The sequence below is a fragment of the Opisthorchis viverrini genome, assembly GCF_000715545.1.
Source record: "Opisthorchis viverrini unplaced genomic scaffold opera_v5_20, whole genome shotgun sequence".
NCBI lineage: Eukaryota > Metazoa > Platyhelminthes > Trematoda > Opisthorchiida > Opisthorchiidae > Opisthorchis > Opisthorchis viverrini.
Genome location: NW_008751676.1, coordinates 2981429 through 2995797, shown reverse-complemented (window position 1 = coordinate 2995797; position 14369 = coordinate 2981429). Strand labels below are relative to the sequence as shown.

General features: G+C 46.0%; 1 protein-coding gene across 1 annotated transcript in view; it reads left to right on the top strand.

Annotated features, from left to right (window-relative positions):
• The window catches only part of T265_01853 (hypothetical protein), a gene marked incomplete at both ends in the record, with an annotated part of 30292 nt that overhangs the window by 10777 nt on the left and 5146 nt on the right, over positions 1–14369 (top strand). The window contains 6 exons of the mRNA XM_009165963.1: positions 4421–4770; positions 6468–6698; positions 8262–8358; positions 9031–9194; positions 12617–12851; positions 13824–14012. Of these exons, the coding sequence (XP_009164227.1) occupies positions 4421–4770; positions 6468–6698; positions 8262–8358; positions 9031–9194; positions 12617–12851; positions 13824–14012 (1266 nt within the window). The remainder of the gene's footprint in view (positions 1–4420; positions 4771–6467; positions 6699–8261; positions 8359–9030; positions 9195–12616; positions 12852–13823; positions 14013–14369) is intronic.

The following is a 14369-nucleotide window of genomic DNA, read 5'->3' as shown; positions in this document are numbered from 1 at the left end:
ACAGCGGTTGGTTATCGATCCGGGGTTTAGTTATGGAAGGTCGATCAGTGCGCACTAGGGATGTGGAAAATGCTAATCGACCATGGGTCCCTCGGGCGCATTTTTTGAGCCTGGTTGTATGAGGAGACGTCGAACTGAGCGGTTTGCTCGTGATGCCCAAGCATTTATAGCAACATTAGGTCCGGTCACGCCTTTTAGGGTCACTAGACTGTAGTAACTTGTCCGGCGCCCTCATACCCACCGTGACAGCTAAAGGCTTTGAACGTTACTACGAAGGCGGATGCTGAATGTCTAGCCCTACTATCTGTATCCAGTGGGCGTCATTTCGGACCAAAACTGGATGTCCATGTATGGAGATCTCGCTTCTATTGCTGTTCCCAGGCCAACATCTCTGTGTCATCATTGGTGCTGGTTTGTCTTCCAGCGGGGCTTTTCGCAACAAAACACTAGCGGACCGAGGAATCCGAGGCTTGAAACCCGCGTTTTGGCTACGTTTGATGGGGTTGGGCTAGTTCCAATCCGCACCAACTCCAAATGGGTTGTACGCAAAGTCGGGAGACTTTAGGACAGCGATGCTTGCCACCCCTAGTTTTCTTCCTAACACGTCGTATTATAAAGAACCAACGGTTTATCCTGGAAATTGTCTTATTTATTGCATGTGGACTCCAAAAATGGGCCGTGCTAGCGAAATATCTGGAGACAGTAACTGAACCCGTCTCATGGTGACAAAACGGTGGCGTCTTCAACCCACGTGTTCAAATGGGAAACCATAAGTACGTTGGAAAACTACCGTGTCAGCCTGTGAGGATTTCTGCACAGTATCCTTATTGGACCTAGAGGCCTTGACAGGAATGATGTGGGAAGTCGTATTGCCAGTACAAGAAAGTGGCTCCCAACTGATGGAAATTTTGTGATACGAGGCGTGTTGGCGTGCCCGCCCAAAGGCCAAGGCTATGAAGCTGGATTTCGCTTTTTTCTGCCTCATGAATGCCAGGCCTCGTCTTCATCTGCACTACTGCCATAATCCAGTAATATTCTCAAGGTAGCTCAGTGGCGGAGGAGTGAACTTACTGACGTGAAGGTCCATGGTTTGAATCTAACCTCGGCACCTTAACTGCTGCTCTACCTCTCGACATCCCCTGTCCAGGCAACGGCAGTATCCCAGCCCTCGTGCCTCCTTCGGGAGGCATGCCAGCTAGGCACCGAAAGGGTGTCACAGGTGAACGAGTGAACGAGCTGATTGCCGCTCTTTTGGCCTGGGTAACCTGGCAATATCTCAGAACTGCTTCCTGGGAGCGAGCAAGGCAACTGGAAATCGAAATGGTGTTACAAGTGAACACCTAATATTACTCACTACCAGTATACATGTCTGACTTCAAGTGCCACCGGGTTGCTAGCGCACATGAGCCTCCTTAGTGTTGCTCACAGATGGAGGGGAATCTTTGTTCCCCTTTGGGTTCTGCTGCAAAGAGAAGGCCTTTCTGCAGTGTGGCGATTTATGTACATCTGCCATCCATTGAGCTATACTGGAGGGCTTCATAGTAAAACCTTCAGAGCTCATACCAGACTCGCCATTGGATAGATTGACGAACAGAATCTCCTGCTTCTCTAGGTAGTACTATTTGGTCGTACGTTGGCACCCACTTGCTTCATTAAGGTAAGGTTTTTAAAACTTGACGTTTAAGGACCCTGATCCTCCACCGGATCAGCAATGCTGAAATAGGTCGAATGGTATTCGGAAGAAATAACTCTTCCATGATAGATGAACTGATCACACTCCACAGGTTGTGCTGGCTTGGCCACGTGCTCCGTACACCAGTAGACAGACTTCCTCCTAAGGTTCTTTTTGCACAACCACACAAAGGGTGAAAACGAGCCAAGGAAGGTCAAACAATGACTTAGCAGCGAAGCGTGAACGCCATTACTAGCGAACTCAGATGCACTAGTCATTGCGTCCCCCCGGATGGAGACCCCGAGGCGGGCCACATGGATGGTCGGAGACATCATCAGACATGACCAAGTCACGTTCTCGATGGACCTCGTGCATCCAAGATATTTCTTTCAATGCATAGCTCTCTTCCTTATCTCCCCAATTCTCCACTGACAACCCTATATTTACGCATCAGTAATGTCAGCTCCCGTCTCCAGTCCGCATTTACTTATCCTAAATCTCCAAATAATCGATGGACGAAACTGTGGTACCAACAACTGTACGACAAGTACGCAGTTCTTACAGCTGTTGATGACGATGAAGATGTGATTGATGCATCCTCTTGCAGATCGGAACCCAGCTTGGTTTTCGCGGATCGTCCTCTCCCTGTGTTCAGGATAAAACCACAGGGGACTTTCGATGCCACAGCTACCAGGCTGGTGCCACGGTGGTTTTCACTGTCTCCGCATACCATTTTTAAAGATAGGAATAACCAGAGCTGTCAGTCTTTTCTTAGACTCTTCACTATTTGGCGTTTGAAGGATTTGTGTGCGCCGTCTTACTGCTTGCCTGCTGGTATGGCTTTCTTGACATTAATCATGGATAGCAATCTCGAAGACATCAAGTGGTTTTGTGGTTGAATCGGAGTCCGACGGACAAGTGAACGCCACCTGTGTAGTTCCCGTCACATTTTGCCGCTTCACCCACATACTCACTGCCAGTACATTATTTTGCTGTGTAGTTGGGCTAGCTCAGATCGATACTGTTGAGCTATGGTATTTTTTTTCGAAAATGCTGGATTGGTATACCTCTTGGTGGGTTGCGAGGGCCTGAGGGACAACGATCTGCCAGGCGTGCATGGCGTGATCGGAATCAAGTTGTGTGGAAGGAACTGGAGTCTTGACTTGTGGCTGTACACCGGTGGTTGATGGGCATGTGATCCAACTGGGTCCACGGTTGATTTGCAGCTGGAAAGCACCAGGTTTCGCGATGTGAACGTTTATGCTGAAAGTTCGTACTGTGGAGCCAATTGGCTCAGTGGTTAGAGCGCGAATTCACTGACTTGAAGGTTCGTGGTTTTAACCCGACTCCTACCTCGACTTTCCCTGTCTAGGTTTAAGCAACCTGGCACCATCCCAGACTTCGTGCTTCCTTTGGTAGCCAGGCACTGAAAGTGTTACAGCTGGACGACTATCTACTCCATTTCCTTCCTAAGGCCATCTGGCTTACATCAACATCAACCCGACGTTTCCACTAGGCCGGGCCATTGCTTTGGAGACACCGATGGTCAAACACTGCGTACCGTTTCACTGACACCTGTCTTCTTTTGGCCGTTTGGTGGAACCAGTTAAAACAGGGCGCGGATTTTGCCTGCAGTAAAAGCCTCCGATATCTCCCGAGCCTTCGAAGTCCGCCACCATTCTGTCATTCTTCGAGCTTCTGATTATCCGGTGTTTGAGGGATCTGCATGCGCCACCATAGTCATTAGTTGCTGGTGGGGCCTTTCTGATAGCAATAAGATCTCATCTCAGCAGCATCCGGTGTCCATTTAGTTGGATCAGGTGGCTTGGACAAACAATTCTGAAAGCCGAGAGCATTGCCTCTTTAACTCTCCTCCAGTTGGTCATCTGCATGACCGCGTTTCCAGTAGCATTTCAGCCAGATCAGCTCGGTACTCTTGAGCTACTGAAACTTGTCAAAGTTGATGAACGGAGCTGCTCTCCTTTGCCATGCCTAATGCTGATGGAAAGCGAAATGTTGACCGGACCCGCACGATGGCATGATCGGAGCTAAGTTGCATGACCCAGAAGGAACGACAATCTCTAACCAGGTTTCTGCATCCGTAACCGATAACCACATGGTCCAGTTGATTGCGTGACTGTTGCGGTTGGTGGTCTCAAAGTAACTCGATGTGAGCGTTTGTACTGGAAGGTTATACTGTCCAGGAACAGACGATGGTAAGCACACAACTGAAGCCGTCGCTCCGCACTATACGTACGCTGAGCATCGATTCCAAATCTACTGTTTGAGTGTGCTTCATCTGGACTTATTCGTCCAACTTTGGCATTCATACCACCCGCTAGGATTACTGTATCCGTCCTCGCTGAGCGAAGCAGTCGCGACAGATCTTGATGAAACTCGTTCTTCTTAGTCTCGGAACTGCTGTCTATCGAGGCTTATGTTGAAATGACAAACAGACACCGCGTCGACCAGCACTAATCCTAATTGAGCCAGTCCAGTAAGGCGTTTTCAGCCTCGGAGCTTAATACAAACCCCAGATTATAAATACCATTGCGTCAAGATCACCAGATATCCGTAGAGCGAAATGTGGAATATCTGGGTTTGGCCTAATCGGCTTGAGAAGCACGACCAAAATAACTCATATCCAGCAGGGGAGCACATTATCATCTGTCAGAGTACTTTGAACAACATATCAGCTATCCAGAAGCCTCCTCCAACCCGTACTGCTAATCTTCGACAGACGGGTAGACTGTGATAATGGGATCCCCTCCGACCTCAGAAGTATCCGAGTGTGTATCTCTGCTCAAGCGTCATCGTGCTTCCGGTTCTGATCGCCTTCCACCTGTCCTGTTCGAGGATCGCGGTGAATCTATAGCTTGTTTGCATCCATCGGTAGAAGGACACCGTTCCAGACCATTGTGTTTGGTCAACAGTACGGCCCATCTTTGGAAAGTGTACCACAATGATGTGCGTCCGACTTCCTCTGTAACGAGGCCTCTGACAACACTGATTCTTTATCATCTTACGGTGGCCGGTGAAACTTTGACGCGGGATTTCCCTGGGCTACAGGCTTCACCAGCCACATCTCACCGCCTCAGGTATTAGAGCAGATGGCCCACAATCTAGGTGTTTCTTGGCTTCAAGAGTGCGTTCACTTCTGTCGACCAGAATTTTGTTAACATAATCCCTCATAGACGTGTGTGTGTATGGTAAGGTCTCTAAAAGATCCCTTACAAAAGTAGTATCCGGCAAGTATGCCCACTCTTCCCGTTCTTATTCAACTTCTTTATTGATGAGCTAACGAGGCAAACGCTGGAAGGTTTTCGGAACTCTGATAGATCGTTGCTGGTAATAACCTCGTCGATCTGGAATACACAGACAAAATCATACTCTTGTTTGAAAACGGATCTATACACAAGCTCTGTTACACAAAGTAACTACCATCATATCACCTTTCTGCATACGCATTGCACTTACAAAGTGCTGAGACAGGCTTCACAACATAGTCACCGAATGCCCTTTGCAAGTGCCTGATTGATTGTATTATCTCTGATGGAAGTGTGCCTTGTGACGTCAGTGCACGAAGCTTCAAGGTCAAAGTCACGTTTGGCAGTTTGCATCCTTTTCAGGGGTCGTGTGTAGCAGTTTACAGTAAGGGCTGTATTGTTGTACGGCCGCGGGACGTAGCCTCTGCGAACAGATGATGTGAGTCATCCTCAGTCTTTTTTTTACCACCGATGTTTCGGAAGTGTTGCTGATATCGAATGGCATCAACGAAATCGCTACGAGGTAATTAGGAAACGGGTATTCGATTGTTCAGCAATTACTTCGGTCGCCGAAAGCATCCGGCGCCATCAACTGCGGTGACTTGGCCATGCCCTACTTGTGCCTACACACCACTTACCAAAACGCACTTTACTCCCCATACCTCCATTAGAATGGCACAAACCGCGATGTGGACAAATTGTGATTTGTCAGAGAGATATGTAGAGACTACGAAGAGTTTGGGTGTCGGATGTGCGTTCGCCTTCCAGGATGTAGTCATCGTGACCCCTCCTGCGCTTCTCTGGAGACGTTGCGTGAAGTGGCGGTTGATCGATGTCGGTCGCGTTCGTGCTATCAGTTCTTTCCAGGTTGCCCTCCTGCGCTTCTCTGGAGACGTTGCGTGAAGTGGCGGTTGATCGATGTCGGTCGCGTTCGTGCTATCAGTTTCTTTCCAGGTTGTCTACTTGAGTGCTTGGAGAAGTAAACATGTCAGAATGCTTGCGATAGGCCAGAGCCATGTCCCCTTCCTTATACACTCTTCACCCACATGCTTTGAAGATTGTTGGATAGACTTTGGTTGTAAGGCAACGAAGGAAAGAAATCATTTAGGTGTAGCACCCTTTCAGTACCTAGCTGCCCAAAGGTAGCACGAGGGCTGTGATACTTCCATTCGCCTTAGGCTAGAGAGGAGCAGTCGAGATGTTTGGAATAGGTTTGATGTATAGATCTTCAGGCCAGTAAGTTCAAGTCTTAACCACTGAGCTATCCATAGGCCCAATACCAGATCACCGATAACGTGAACTCTGGTTGCGAGTCCACAATGCTAATGGTTTGCAATCCTTCGGTGGAAAGTTAAATTGGCAGTTGGTCTCCTCACTGTCTGTTGCAGCTTGTTTCTGCACATGTAGGCGAGTGTACTGTCCACTCGTCTAAGCTCCCCTCACTTTATTCGCATCACATCTCTGCTCTCCTTTATTTCAAATCCGGTTTTCATACAGCCGAGTTATCACTTGCATTTTCATGTCCCTAGCATTCGCTCACAGTATAGCCTGTCCGATGAGGAGTGGGAAACAAAGATCGCCAAATGGCACGAACAACATGGGGATATGTCGAAACAGGATGCGATCATGGAATATCTCAAAGTCGTGCAAGACTTGGAGATGTATGGGGTGACGTATTTTCCTATAAAAAACAACAAGCAAACCCCACTCTGGCTGGGTGTTGATGCACTTGGACTCAATATTTATGAACAGGATGATCGGTAAGTGGTCTTGACAGTCAAAGGGTTCATGTGAATATTTGTCGTTCGAACATTTTCTATGTATTTTCTATTCTGGTTCTCAAACTCACCACTTAGAAGCGAGAATGTCGCTAGGATCCATTTCATTGATCAGCACTTATCGGTGACACTTGGAGTCGCAACGTTCGTAAGTGGAGTACTTTTTCTGTCGTAGGTTACCTTTCACCAAGAAACTAAGTCACCACTTGTTTATTTGAGACGCGACGGATAGGTTTTCACTGTTTGAGTACCAAAAGGTTTCAGAAAACGAGGCTATCTGCTCAAAGTGGTCCTAGTAGCAACTATTACTCGCGTTTTCAACATAATATAATATAGTAAGACGTTGGAACCTTTGCATCTGGGATTAATTCTTCATCAAGAGCGCCACGAACCTGCTTCCAAGTTCAGCCTTTTACATTATCGTAAATCCCGTGGCCTTCGCTAAAACGTTCCTACTTCGCACTCATGTTTCTACCATAAGAAAAACTACCTTGTTGAATTAGTGTTAGTGCATCAACGCTCAGTTGTTTTCCAGTTTCAGATAACCGAATTCAATTCAGTTCGGTTCAGGAAGGGCTGCATGCATCTTGAGTGGTTGCGCACAAGTTTTGTATCTTGATATCTGTCGATAGGGAACTCGTGACTTAATAACACGTTGACCAATCTTCAAAAGCTAAAGGTGACCTCGTAAAATGCATCTGTTCGAAGCCGTTCCGTTGTCGTACTTAGTGAACTAGTTCCAGCGGTGACTGCATTTTTTGCTTTCAAAATTCTTCCAGTCCACTTGGATCCGACCTATTCTATCAAGAACTTACCGGAGCGTGGGACGATCTTAAAAACCTTCCCATAATTGCGTTTTCGTCACCCATAAGATAGACCATCTTTCTGTGTGATTGACACCAGCTACAGGCAAAAAATGGGGTATCCAGCAACCTATTATCAGAATGCACACTAATTGCTCATCCCTGGATGAGTTGTTTTTCAGGTTTCTTGTTCTGTTGTCAGACATAGCATTTGATGACACTTTTTTCTCAAGCAGTACGTCTTGTTTTTTGGTTCACCCGGAACTTACTGGTTCTCTAGTTAGTCTAGTTTTTACTTTACCTCTAGCAGTGTCGTTTTCTCGATTACTTTACAACCATACCACAACTCGCATTCTTTAACTTATTTCGTCACTGGAAGACACCAATTTCAATCCATTTGAAAACCGTATCTTGAAAATTGTGGTTATCAGATGTAATGTGGAACTTTGCACGAAAGAATAAACGTCTGCACGGTATTGTACGTAGTTCAGAGCAGGCACCGTCTTGTTGCCTCATCATTGTCAGTTTGTCGACAAATTCAATGTGGGATTCAGGATTTGATACTCATTTGGGATCGGTTTATTCTGCTTCGCTTACTCTGTGCGTAATCTGGGCTGCTGTACGGCAGTTTATCGGATTGGGTGTTACTCCGACCGGACTTCAACAGCTCCGCTTGCTGACTAATCGCTTCTACCTGTGCACGCGCCAACCGCGCCTGAGACCGTTCTGTTTCCTTTTACAGCCTCACTCCGAAAATCAACTTCCCGTGGAATGAAATCCGGAAATTGCAATATAGTCACACGAAGTTTTCCGTCAAACCTTCTGATCCTTCCGGTCAGGTAATTTATTCTTATCGCTCTGTTCTGTTATATAAATTATCAGTATGGGGAGGGTACTGTGAAAGCACCAACTGAGTCTGAATGTGTGTATGCTGCGGTAGGATTCTTGCGCCGTGAGATAGCAGAAGTGTCGCACATCAATAGGAATGTTTATATTCGCAAGCCTTTACAGGCTACATTAAGGCTGTTTTCGACTGAAACAGGGATTCGTTGAGTCGGTAGACCATGTATGAGCGCCACAAGTTTGGCTGCACCTATGTGCATAAAAACGAAATAGATAGTTATGTGGCCACCGGCTCGCACGTTAAGGATTTACCTCAGGCAAACAAGCGATGTTAGCCAGTTCATTTTGGAAATCACTTGCCTTCATAGTCTGTTAGTTATTGCTTAGCCTCGGATTACTTTGTCATCTGGCGCGTACGCACCTCTTAATTGCCTAACAAACCTTGACTTACTCGATCGCGAAGTTAATTCACCCACTCTTAGCTTCATGATTTCCACATCATAGTCCTAGCAGGTCAGTTCAATCACTGGCAATAGATCGGTTCATGGGAGGTGATACAGTCGTGATCTGTGGTTCAGTTGCCCAGTGTGTCCGGTACAGTCGAATTTTTCTGGTTCTCTTGTATTGCCACACCACACTCCTCACTATGATGTTTTCTCTTTGACTAGGATTTGTCCTTCTACTGTGAATCCAATGCTTCCTGCAAGCTGGTTCTCGCTCTCTGTACCGGAAACCATGAACTGTATGCCCGTCGCCGTGGTCCAGATTCAATCGAAGTACAGCAAATGAAAGCCCAAGCGAAAGAGGCGAAGACTGCTCGTGATGCAGAACGGTGAGTACTCATCAGTGTACGTTACGGCAACTACATTTGAAGCCCCGCTGTAGCCATAACTGTAGGACAGCATAAAATCAGTGTTGAATACTGATGCGTCGCTGATGTTTGGTATGGAGTGGGTGGCCTCACTATTCTGGAAATGGTTCTGAAAGATGTTTTTCTGGTTGCTCTACCAATCTGATCCTCGTATTCTGGTAATCAGGGTTTTGTCAGTATGAATAAGGAAACTGGATTTCCAGCCCTGGTTACTGAGTCACCAGTGCTGCCATCGTCCTTACTGTATAAAGTGCTGTAGTTGCTTTGCCGAAGTGCAGACCGTTTTTAAGTACCGTCCAGATTGAGAGTGTACAACGGTCGGATTTGCTGGGACTGGGTGAAAGTTTGTTGTAGCGGGACTGCGTTTAAACCATAGTTAGTCTCCTTTTCACACAATTTTCGGGAAAAAATCATCACTTAGGAATTCATTGTAGTGAATTGACAGGCGCACTTGCGTCCTGTGAGTTTTGTCTGGGTTGAAATTCCGTATACGATAATTGTCCCTATGCCTCTAATGAGTGATGGAAAGCCTATCCAGTTTCATTCAGGCGCAGCACAAAAAATTTAATTGCCTTATTACCCTAATAGGCTCAACCATATGGGATCACTTAGGCGTTGTTTCTGTTTTGTGTGAGGTATAATTTAATGAATTCACACTTATTATAACGTTGACTACGACGTCCCATACAGTATATAAAAACTACCCCGTAACTTCTGTCCTTGGTTCGAAATAAACTATGCCTGTCGTGCTCCAACGGTTGATGTTTGTCTCATCAGAAAAGCAACAATCATACCAGCAGTACAGCAGATGGAGAATCGTTTCTACTGTGTATGTCCGCTAGCACCTGTCTTTCGTGTCCGCCGTGTTCTTCATATCCAGTAGCAGTAGATCCAGTGCCTGATGCGTTTCCAGCAGACGTCCTTCTAGCATGCAGTGACTTTTCATAGAGTTGTTTCTAACGAATTCAGATTACTTACTGTTGGATGGTTTGTAAGTAATAAACTCCTCAAAGTTCAACAAGAAATGTCTTTTAAAGAGTACCATCCTCCAAGTATTAAATGATTTCTCAAATTTTTCCCAAGTAGTAAATATGTCTTTTGGTCGCAGTAAGGTGGATGATTATCAACAATACAAGCAAAACTTCAGGTGGAATCGTGCAACTGGTTGACTGATCTGCACAAATAGACCTCAGATCTAACTAGGCCGGTCCATCACGGTATTTTCCCGCTTTTTATAGATGCAGTCGATATCTCTCTGATAACAATGGCCTGCTTATTTTGACCAGTAAGAAACACGAGTGGTCTAGTTTAGCTCGTAGTACATTAGTCGGCCGTCATCGTTGTTGGAGGGGTAAGGGGTGCTTCAATCGCTCTTGCAACATATATGATTGCAATCTTCATTTGGTGGAAAGTACATTATTACAACCTAATATTGGGAAGTGACATTCTGCCGCACTCCATCGTGGGGTCGCATTACGTCTGCGAATTGCTCCTAGCTGCGGATGAAGTGATACTTCAGCTACAGTAGCTCTACGATGAAGGGGTCAATTCAAGCACGTAGGAACATCCCCGAATTGCAGTGCGTTGCTCGCGCTGTAGATATATTTGTATCTGCTCACCGCCGACTACGACAAACGGTGGGAGCTCTAGGCAGCTGCACAAAATCTGCACAATCCGCTGTAGCAAACACTACTCCAATCGCTTGTGCGATTAGCCCTGTTGATCGTGTCTGTCACACGATTCGCCATGGTCAATGATTGTAATGTTAAGTAAGAAGGCCGAAATATTGGATGATTGGTTTTCGGAGCTATAAAGTGAAATTTTTAATCAGCAAGAGCAGATTGTCGATGAGGAGAACTGCAGCAGAAAGAAACCCAGGTAGAGGCCACTGTAGGGTGGCTTACGTGAGCGTCGGATTTTAGTCGAACCATGTCAACGCGATCCGCATTGCTATTGACTTCGTATTCCCACTTGGACTAATTTATCTTTGTAGTTCGAAGAAGACTTTTTACAGCTCTCCCTTGGACGACCACTACATTGCCATCCTCTTTCGCGGTTATTGTTGTTACTTCTGGTCCTCTCCCCTGCTCCGTACTATTGCTCTGAATACTTCGGAAATCCACCTTGTAAACATACCGATACTGCGGAAACTGGTGCTAGTCGGTCACCAACGCATTCGACGTGACAATCTGCTGCTAAGATCTACCGCGTGCTCTATGTCCAAACGCGACCATTTTCGGAGATATAGTTTCTTGGCTATCTTTTAGTTGAAACAAGTCACTTGAGCACAGAACAGGTGCTAATATCGTTGACTTTCTGAAGTCTTAAGTACGATGTGGTACTGTCCGGGAATCAGCTTACCAACAGACCTATTTGATAGTACCGCTAATTACGTGGTCGCCTCGTTCTTATCCAAGGTAACCGTCTCACTATCATTGTTAACGTTATGCCCACGTTGTAAATATCAATTACCCTTCCCGATTTCACTTCTCCGTGGGAGTTGCTCTCGGGGCAGTTGGTGCGAAATGTAAACACTTGATGAGTTCTTCTTGATATGAAGTTGTGGTCGGGCATCCCATTTGCATCACGAGTCTGTGTCCATAGCTTATTTGACCTTTTTTCAACTGTCCTTTGGGGATCACTTGTGTTTGGGTATGTCGCTATCCATCTTGTCCGGTTATACTTGCGGCATACTACTCGGATGGTCCGTTTCCGATGTTCTGTGGGATTATTTGAACGGAAACGCAAAATTTGTTCACGATCAGTAGTCGTATGCTTGTCATGGCCAGTTCTAAGGCCCAAAATCCTTTGCGTATCCATGGCTTTCCCGTCGTTTGCATTTGATCCGTCCTGCGCTCTTCGATTCTCGCCCCCTGTCCAGTATAGGAGTGAATAAGGAAGCATCATTGCCAACACTGATGTTGCTGCCTTTGATGATGATGATATCCTCATATCAGATCCGTTCATTCTCCCAGCCATATCGGCATATCCCAATGCTTGTAGCACCATGTAAATAATCCGCTGATAAAGTGTACTCGAAAGAGATAAATTAGGAGTTGTGGTGGCGTTTCTTCGCAGTTGCGATTTCAAGTCGAGTATTTTGCAAATTGTTTCATACTTCAGTTTCTTCAGATGCGTACACAATACCCTCATTTTTCACGTTCCCCGAAGTTAGCTTTTCCATTCTTCTGCTAGTAGCAAAAGTAACTTGGCATTTTTTAAAATTTAATTACTTAGTTTTTGACTTCTACTGTAGCATCCTGCCACAGTTTATAGGAAGCTTATTTTTGCGGGGGAAACATGAGGTGGGGGCTGTGTTGCCGCTATTGTATTCCCCTGCCAACTGTCTAAATTGATTATTTCCGGCGAAATTCTCGTCTTAGCGAAAAACTGCTGGCCGAACGACGTGCTCGTGAACTAATGGAGGAGCGCTACTTGAAAATGGAGCGTGCGATGCAAGAGCAAGAACTCGCATATGAGATCTCTCAGTCAGCTCTGACAGATTACCAGCGTAAAGTGAAGGAGCTAGAAGCACAGTTGGAGGAAGAGAAGCGAATCCATCAAGAGTTGAAGGACATGCAGAATCACCTGGAAGAGGTTAACCGCCAATTGGAACTGGTGAGTCGGACAATCCTTAGCCACTGTAAATAGACCGTGACTGATACACCATTCTAGTGTATAATAGAGCCACGTTAATTCGTGTTTGGTAATCCCGAGAATGTACTTATATAATATAGGGTTACTCATATTTTACTGCGAAACCTAGCTGGAGGTCTTAATGACTCGAGTTGTGGCCTTCAATAACCACACTTCTGCCGACTAGTCTCATTGGTTTGTGTTTATTCTGGTATTATCAATTTGCGCTAAATCTGGCGCCTTGCAGGTCTTTCGTTTTGCATCATTCATGGTTAGCTGACAAATGTATGTTGGATGCCAGCCCCGTACATCAGATTGATGTGTTATGACTGTGATGCTACCGGGCAAAAGAATGAAGGAAAATCTAGTATTGCATGAAGTTTATCGTAACTCAGTTTGAACTGCGCTGCTTGGATGCGGTAAGTTAGCTGCGTTCTACCTAAAACGACTCCACGCAATTATGAAGAATGATACAGTATCCTGCTGCTCCGGTTCCGTCTAGCTCCGTTGTGGTGATGGGTTTTACGTGTCTGCATAAAAAAATGGTAATCGTTCAGCTGAACTCCCTTATGGGGCTTAGCTGCAATGTCATCCTTAAACAATGGGTACCTAGATGCCGGGGTTGGGTTCGGATCACGAAGCGGTCAGTAATTTCGTGTCTTTATCACTGAACCCTCTGCGTAGCGCCGCAACTGTTGCTTGTCTTATTGGAAAACTATTGGAGTGGCATGGTTCGTCCTCAATAGGTTCAGTAGCCTCGCGCGAGAGATATTGGTTTCGTCACGTTAAGTTATGACTGACGATACACAGGTTACGCTTTAACCTCAGTGTAGTGCGTCGGAAATACTGCAGTGACTGTGAGTAGCTCGCACGTCAAGTTGAGCTTATTAATCGAACTGTTTTAAATACTCATAGATTTACACTTTTACCTGGGATTTTTTCGTTTTTCCTTAGCAAAGCGCTGCTTCGTATGATGAACGTGCTCGATTAGTAGCGGAACGCGATACAATCATGGCTCAAATCGAACAACAGCGAGAGCTGATTCAAGCACAAGAAGAAGAAAAGCGTGCCATTGAGGCTCAACTCGCTCTCGGGGCGCAAAACCGCATGAATGGGGATGAGAGACGTCTTTCTGGAGGTGAGGTTTGCATTTGAATAGCTTCGTTTTCGAACTCTTCATAAGCTACTTAGTCAACCATCCGGTGCTCATCGACAGGCGGCCTGCTGTACTCCTCGAAGTAGCTCAGCATTGAAGGCGCAAAGCTACCGACTGACCAGTGCAGAGACTGAATCTTATCGCAGTGTGGTGCTTTGTATAGCTCTATGAAACAGCTATAGTGGGTGGTTTCACTCTGACGCCAGCCGAGTTTTTCGTACCAATTTGATCGGTAACTAGACCTCTGAGGGACAGTGTCCTAGTCCACATGGTTTGGGGGTTGGAAATGGCACGGCTACTTGTTCCTGAAGAACTTTTACTACTGTATTAGTGAGCCGACACCC